Below are 9,047 nucleotides of genomic sequence, written 5' to 3'. Positions count from 1 at the left end.
CTCTAAAAGGGTAGGGTGGGGAAGGAAACAACAATGTAAAATAAATAATTTTGTGGTGTATGGTATTTCTTACAATTCAATACTTTTTCTAATTGCACTTATAACTTAATTTATAATATGGACTTGAATTCAAGCTCTATTATTTATAACCAATGCCACATTTTTTATGTTAGAAGAACTGTATTTTTAGCTTTAATGTATCTTTTGTACATAGTCTCAAGTAGATGTTTTTGTTTAATTGTAAGTCTTTAGAAATGATATTGAACAAACTGTATGAAGATGTTCCAAGTTGTTTGAATGTGATACTTTTTACCAATATAACTGCAATAATAAATTTTTTTGTTAGTAAACAATTATAAAATATGTGGTCCCGTATTCTTTAAAAACTGTGTTAACACTAGCAAAATAATATTCTTAGGATATTTATGTAATACGGGGAATTTGTGCAAACCTTAAAAAAGTAAATTTAAAATGGATTTTTTAACCTTGAAAACCAAACCCCTCAATATAATCATAAATTTAGCTACTTAAACTTAAAAATATATAACTACAATTCTTTTCATACCGTTAGTATCAAAATAGGCAATCAACAGAAATAAAATAAATAATCATTTTGGGTAAACGTAATCATGTTGGGCGATAATTGGTGAACAGAAATAAAAGATATGTGAACAGGAATCAAGGAGACCTTCAATCCCACCGGATCAGTTGAGCAAGACTTGATATATCCTGACAATATATATATACAGGCTGACATTAGGTTATAGGAGTTTCCTCTATTAATGAAATGGATAATTTTCTATCTTGTTTAGAAATAGACACAGAGTGATAATAAATTGAAAATTGACATAAACTGTGATGGAGGAAAAGTTAGATCCACTAAGATAATTGCGGCAGGACACCGTTAAATAAAAAAACCGTCACAAAAAAAAGGAAAAAAATAGCCATACACGACTCCCACAAAAAAAAAAAAAAAATATATAGCTACAAGACCCATTTCATGCCCTCAGACCAGGACAAATAACGTTAATTGAAGAACCAGGGCCGACAAGTTTTGTAAACTTGGCAATGCATGTAATATCTTGAACAAATGTATTTGAGTTTGAATTTTGAATCTCAATACCGAAGATGTTGATTTAAGAGTAATGGGATACGTTCAATATAACTAAAATGTTAATTAAAATAAAAATGTAAAAGAAAGATTAGTTAATTATTTAGTAAGTTTTTTAAAAATAATATTACAATTTAAAATTAATCAAACCAAAACAATACGGTACCCAAGCAACTCAGAAATATCACAGCAGAGCATCAATTCAAAAATTCTACACGAGTCAAAATACCTTCAAGTTTTCCCTCAAAATTGCACTCTGCAGACCGCACTTAATTTTACATTACGTACGTTCTTTTTTTAATAATAGTCTATAACAAAACCATGAGACTTGATCTTTTAGTACTTGGGATTTCAAATTTCAGGATTCGAGACTGTTGTAATGACGCCCACAAAATGAAACCTAAGCCCAAAATTGAATCCAAAATAATATACCTCGGAATCTTGATGTTCATGGACAGCAATCCATGGTATTGTTTAGGTCTACGATATCTAAAATTGGTAATTTTTGTCCTACATTGTTAAAAAAAGGTAGTTCAGTGTGCAGGTCTAGAAAACCTACTGGATACAAACGCAAACGATGACGAAGCAGATTCGGTCAATAACTGTATTTTGAAATTGCCGTAGTTTCACCACAACTATTCACTTATTTGTCTCTGAAGTTCACTAGGACGTTTTGTGATTCTGTCGATGCATCTGTCACCCACTAAAACCTTGTCCAACCGCTATCAATGTAAAAAATATGCAATTGTGGCCGTGAACAACATTGAATTTTATTACTAAGCTTGAATAATAATAGTATTGTTACTACTCGACCAATGTTTTTTTATAATATAACTATTGTGTTTCATTTTTGTTATTTTAGTGTTTGGTGGGTTGTAAATGTGTGTTTGAGTAGTTGTGAAGGTTATATTATTTAGCTGTATTATTTGTTTGAATTTCTGTTTACGTCTTCTTTCTCTTTCCTTGTGAATGTCAAAATAAGCTATGTTCTGTATATAATATCATAGACAAAAAGAATTAAATATTGACTGTCAGCCGTGCTGCGGTTACCATAGGTTCTGGAGCAGACCGCTGGGAGCGCCATGTAGTTACAGCGTACACGCTACGTAACTACACGGTGCTCCCAGCGGTGTGTGCCAGAACCTATGGTACCTGCAGCACAGCTGACGGTCGTTTTTTAATTCTTTTTGTCTATGATAATATATTAAAAACTTTACATACAAATATATAACAATGAACAATGACAAAGTTAGCAATTTCATATGTTATTAAGTATTAGAGAATTTCCATTCTCACAATTTAAAGACTGCCTAGTCAGGTATATTATTTTAGTTTATCATTTGTAGGTTATCTTCGTATGAAATAATCAGAGTAATATTTGTTAGATCTGCTAGTTTCTTTTGTACTAACATTAAACTTTGATTTAACATAGTGTTAGTTGGATATTTATTACAGTCAAACCTATCATCATCATATTTTAACATTACAGTGCAATCTCAATCTAACAAGGCACTGAACAATGAATTTGAGTATTTTGTAATTGAGGTTGTTACATTGAGTTAGGCCACACTTCATCAGCACCCAAAGTTCCACAGAATTTATTATTTTCTAGTTTTCTACCTCATGTTTTACTCAATAAGTACTTAATATTATTACTTAACACTTTTTATTACTCAATAAGTACTTAATGCTTCGTTTGAATTACTCAATAAAAAAATAAATTCTATGTCTAATTTTGGTGCATTTATTTTCCTTTGGTACTAAAACAAGAGATCACAAGAAAATGACATACTTAATTAATTTCAAAAAATTCTATCTTAATTAAATCCAAAATCATTTTGATATTTAGTCCTAACATCCACTTTATTTTATTTCACAGTGAAAACAGTTGACCATTAAGCATTAAAGTGGCATTCAAATCTACGCATATTAAAGTACTGTACTGCCATTTTGTTTTAACTCCTAAAAAAATTTCCGAAATTTCATTAAGTTTTTATTGATTTGAAGAAATATATTACATCAGGATCAGCTAACCAGCAGACTTATTAGGGTTCAAATATATTTAATTTACGAGCAAAAACCAATCTAGAAATTTCAACATGTGAACATGTGACATTTCAGAGTGTAACTTAAAGACAATTATTCCTTTAAAGAACACATTACTGGTGTTATACTGATACAATAATCATTCCAAATTTGAAAGCAATTCACAGCAAAATTCTATTATTTATTAAAACTTAAACACAAAATATGTGATTTATTCCAAATATTTTTCCAGATCTGTGGATGGCAAAGAGAAGAAAAGCAAGAAGAAGGGGCTCTTTTAAAGTTTGACTTCAAAATAAGTTTGAAGAAAATTAAAATTTTAAAAACAACGAGCGGGCGAACTTCAAACGGACGGCCAAAAGGAAAACTTCATCTTCCCAGAGTCTCGTTAGCTGTAACTATAAAAGGATAAGTGTCACTTACGATGTAAATATTTAAATTATTACTTACGCATTACACTTCTATAATCTGTAAATAAAAAGTTATAAAGTAGATTGTAAGAATCACGGTGCAAACGTGCATTTTTCTGGTATCTATTTCAATCGTGGTGTAAATAAAAAGTGTAGCTGGTACTCGGATTTTATCTTTTGACTGATATGTATTTTACGTAACATCGGACCATTCCATCGTTGCAACTAGATTGTAAATGCTATGAATGTCAAAAGTAGATTTTTAGTTCGTAAGGTTGCGTGCATGAAGATCCAAACAATTTGTTATGTTAATTTCCAAACTTAACTGTGAAAGCATTTATTTATTAAGTTAAAATCACAAATGGGTTCGTATATTTGTACTTATGTACTTGTTTGGAAAATAGTAGATGTATGGGATTGTTTATTAAAATGTATTTTATATTATCAAGATAGAAAGATTTATGTGTAGTGAAATTATAAAAATTTCGATTTAATTTCTTGATACATTGCGTTTTACTAAATTTGGCACCTTTAACGTTACATTTACAATCCTGATTTATTAAATTATGGCGTAGGTGAACACAGAAAAAAAATTTAGGGAATACAAATTTAAGCTAAACATTACATACATTGGCTCTATATTTAAGCTATTCAACTTTTTAACTTCTATAGACCAAAAAAGTGGAACTGTTTAATGACTTTCAAGACAAAGACAATTTCAATACATTATTAATGTAGTAAAGCATAAAATGAAAGGCTGTGAAAATAATTAAATAACTTCTTGATCAGCATTGTACGTGTTATTAAATTTACGGAAAGTAAATAAAAGAAACGTCTTATAACACTTAAAACATATATTTACGCTTATACTTTTACTCACAAGACGGTAAATATACAAAACAGATGGTAAGTGGTGATCGATTTTGATTGGACACTCCAATCATCATCAGACCCAATAGGCGAATGACAAGAATCTTAATGGCGTAATCTTAATAAGTAGGGACGCCATTAAGATTCTTGTCATTCGCCTATTGGGTCTGATGATGATTGGAGTGTCCAATCGAAATCGATCACCACTTACCATCTGTTTTGTATATTTACCGTCTTGTGAGTAACAGTATAAGCGTAAATATATGTTTTAAGTGTTATAAGACGTTTCTTTTATTTACTTTCCGAAAATAATTTTGCTTTCATATGGTCCTTTCTAAGCAACTTCTGTATTGTGTGCTATATAACATTGTCTGCAGATTTTAAACATCGGCATATCCAGATAGTCGTGTGCCAAAATAAGAACTAGTAACTAACTTTACTTGAGAGAGGGTTCCTATTGGAATTAAGTCTCTAAGTTCTCAGTCATAGTGTATAAGTTAATACAGGTAGCTTAAGCTTTTACAAGAAAAAATATACTGTCGGGAGTTTCGAATTAGTATTTTTGTGCATCTAATTTACAAAAGCCACACAATAATATGCCATTTGCAACTGTGTCTATTTTGTTTTGAATTCAACACAAGCTTTTAGTCGATTTGATATGAATATGATTTGTCAAAGAAAAATGTATTATTTGATTGCTGTTTATCTGGAAATACTTTGTTGGAAAACAAGTTTTTTGGACGTTAAAAACGTGAAATCAGAAATATTGGAAGAGTGCAAATTTAATAAGACAGTTTTTATCTGACGTTAAGTTCTTTAAACAAATTGTCATGATGTGATATCATATAATATCGTATTACCTGTTTTGTGTTAAGAAAATTAAAAAAATTCTATAGTATGTATGATATGAAAGGTTACCGCAACTATTAGGAAAAAGACATTGATTGTAAAAGGATATTGTTCTAAATCCTAGTCACAACTACAAGACCATTCATGACTTATGTACAGACTTTAAAGTTCCTTGTAAATCTTTTTGCATTTTTTTTTGTTTTAATAATTATTATTGCAATGTTTTCAGGGAGCTTTTTTTAGTTGACAAATTGACCAGGTGGCATATTTAACTACAACGAATATGTACGGTACTACACTATTTTTTTATGTAATTTATTGTGGTTATGTAATTTGTTTAGTTTTTTATAAATGTCAGTTTAATAATAAGATAGATCATGTAGTTATTTTGTGGTTAGTGTAAATGGTGGTTATACTGACCATTGAACATAATAAATATTATTTGAAATAGAAAATTTGTGATTGTAATTATTTGCCCAATTGCAATGTCTGTTATAATTTACGGTATGATTAGTAATCATGTTATTGATTTCAATAATTAATATGATTCAGCACGATAGGTAATCAAATATATTACAGAGAGAGGGTTAAATCAAAGTTTACTTTTAAAGTACCTTAAATCTTGTAGGACTTGTGTATCTATAATGCTTTTGTTTTGAGTTTGTTTGATCTATAGCTGAAACTACAGAACCTTTAATCCTTGATGGTTATTAATTCTAAAACAGAGTGACGGTTTTTCAGAGATCAGATAATTGAGATTTTTACTTAATTTAAAGTAAAGTTTAATTCCTCAAGGCAGTTGTCTTAGACCAATTCTCTTGCAGTGCTATGGTCAGACGGTCATAGTTTTTATCCTCAACTCTGAGAAATGGCTTGTTTATGGTTTGACTTCACTGAAAGGGTATTATTATTATTTCATGAAACATTCATAATGCTTTCATGATGCATTGTGAGGTATACATGATAATCAATAAGCAGGCTTGTTTAATTAAATATGATAATGAGAAGATTTAAAAACATACAAAACACATGAATTTTATGAACTACTGTACTTATCCGCTTCTTAATTTTCAATATTTTCTTACAAGAGAGAGAAAATAACTGAAAATGTCCAGGATTGGAATGAAAGTTATTAGTTTTTAAATGATTTTTTATTAGAAACACTACACTTTATTAACTATAAACAGCATTCTCACATAGTAAGATTCAAACACAGCTAAGATCCGGACGCAGAAAAGCTGAGAAGATCGCTCGTACACTCCCACAGAACAGTCTACTCGAAATACGCAAACTTTACACAAACATCAACTCCGACCCCGACACATCTAAACAGGCAAGTATATAGCCAGGTGCTGTCAGCGTACCGATGCAAAACCTAAAATATATTTTCAATCCGTTAATAAACTACCTTAAACGTAAACTTAAAAAAAGAGTCTAACTCGTATTACAAATTACAACCTACACAACTCAATTCAACTTTAAAATAAATACACAAATTAAATTTACAGAACCGAAAAAAATAAGAAAATAACAGATATAACTTAACGTACGAAAATTTTACTCGATTTTATCATTGTTAATACATTTTTTAACACATTTATCTTGAGATCTCAAATCTTCACTAAGAATTTCTGTGTTATCTGATGCGAGTGTCGTGGATCATGACTCGCCGTTACCACTGTCGTCTCCGTCGTCGTACTCGTCTCCGGACATCTCGAGATCATCGTCATCGTCGTCCAGGTCGTAGTCGTCTACGTAGAAGTCTGTCATGTCCACTGGAGCCTCAGGCTTCTTCACTTGTGTCTTGATGCAATATTCCTCCAGAGTTGTAGGGATCACGACTCCGTCTTTCTCAGCCTCAGCTCGGCCACCTGACACTTGCTTCCTGCATAACATAACAAGATTAATTACTTTAATGAATTTAGAAACAGAAATCTTGTCTAAATTTACCAAAACCACCCTTTAAAACTACTAACAGTGCTTTTACTATGGATAGAACTAAACATTCAAATTTCTTTGTTTAACCTGTGGCTACCAACACAGTGCTGATATAGACTAGTGATTCTTCCAAAACATTTTCTTAAAATAGGTTGTTAGATAATTAATCTATATCCAAATTTCAGTTTGCAACATAAAGCTTTAAAAAAAAGACAAAATGACGACTGTGCAGGTGACTTGAGTTTTGGAAATTTTTAACATGACTTTTCAGTTTGTCTATGGTCCAGGAATGATACCTTAGGACAGTTGAGTTTTTTGGGGACACCCTGTATAAGAAAAACGTAAAAGGACAACACCTACAAAAATAATTAATAAATCAAGAGAAATAAAAAAAAACTATTCTGGCGTCAATGACGTTTAACCCTCCGAGCGTCACTTGTCGAAAAATCTACTCACGACACACTTTTTATAGTGTCACTTGTCGATTTTTCGACACACGAACATCGTTTACGGCGAAGGCTCTATGACTGACTGAATCGGATTGAACTGGATCGAGTTAGGTATCGTTCTTTTTGTTAGATTCTAAGCTTTCTCCAGAGGTCTGTTTCTAAGCGCTATTCATTTTAGTTCCGAAAATATTGTAGCAGACATCTGACGTGCGTATTTGTAAACAGCTAGGTTAACCTCAGACCAATGACTGATGTGTTTTATTACGTTTATCATTGTTTTAGTGTTAAAAATCAAAAGTAGTGATATACGTGGTGCATTATAAGAAGATTTAAGTGATTTTGAAGGGCTGGTTGATGATCCTGAAGAAGTAGGTAGTGATATTGATGTAAATTATCAGCCAGATTCCTAGCTATGGTTAGGCTATGCATTCTTAGCTAAACGCTATGTACTGAAATCTGTTTTTTGCCCATAACTTATTTATTTGCAAATCTACTTCCTTATATTATTATATATTTGTAATCCTCATAAAATTTAGAACAAAGTGGCTATTTTCAAATATTTATAGACCTATAATTTATACAATTTCATTGAGCGCGAACTTATATTTTTTTTCCAAAATATTTTTTTTTTACCTAAAAGATTTTTTTGAAACAAATGATCCTTATGTTTTATCCCATGATTTTCCAAACAAAATGGTATATAGAACAGTAGAATTAACATTGTTTTAAGCTTCTCAGATCCGTTTTAATAAAACCTTGCAAATGCGCCAAAAATAGGCGGACATTAAGGCCTAAACTATGGACACTCGGAGGGTTAACACATATCCTTCCATCACACAACCATTAGACTCAAAAACAAAATATTTTATGTGAAGAACTTTTTTAAGGTTTATAAAAGGTAAAACAAAAGAGTACACTATTTAAACAATTAATTCACAATTGTCTATGCACTATTGATTGTAACTTGATGATTAGTGTGTGTTAAAACATGGCAATTCCAGTTGCCAAATGTCATTGTATGCACTTTTACAAACAGCTGTGCATATCATTGTTTTCTTCACAGGTATGTTAGTTGACAGGTGTTCAACAGTTTTACGCAGACTTACTGGATGCGAAACTGAGCTGTCAATTGTAATGATTAGACATATTGAGAATTAGAAATTGTGATTGTATGTCAAATAGAACCCAAGGACTACACATGACTACAATAACAGTTTTTAAAATGTTGAATGTTTTTTTCTACCACATAGATACAAAATACTATGACAGCAGTCTTTATTATCCTACCAAAAACAGCAAAGGCAAGAATGAACAAGACAGACAGCAAAAACAGTAAAAACTATTGCAAAAATGTTAAAATTTTCAAATGAATAA

General features: G+C 30.9%; 1 protein-coding gene across 1 annotated transcript in view; it reads right to left on the bottom strand.

Moving 5' to 3' along the window:
• Positions 1-6,415: 6,415 nt before the first annotated feature.
• Positions 6,416-9,047, bottom strand: part of LOC128996581 (ubiquitin-conjugating enzyme E2 R2-like) — a 28,142-nt gene continuing 25,510 nt past the window's right edge. Inside the window, exon 5 of the mRNA XM_054421977.1 lies at positions 6,416-7,171. Coding sequence (XP_054277952.1) covers positions 6,946-7,171 — 226 coding nt within the window. The 3' untranslated portion in view covers positions 6,416-6,945. The remainder of the gene's footprint in view (positions 7,172-9,047) is intronic.

Source organism: Macrosteles quadrilineatus, unplaced genomic scaffold (genome assembly GCF_028750875.1).
Source record: "Macrosteles quadrilineatus isolate MER2022 unplaced genomic scaffold, UCM_ALF_1.0 Scaffold_6__1_contigs__length_79288215, whole genome shotgun sequence".
Taxonomy (NCBI): Eukaryota; Metazoa; Arthropoda; class Insecta; order Hemiptera; family Cicadellidae; genus Macrosteles; species Macrosteles quadrilineatus.
This window is presented reverse-complemented; position numbering and strand designations above follow the sequence as displayed.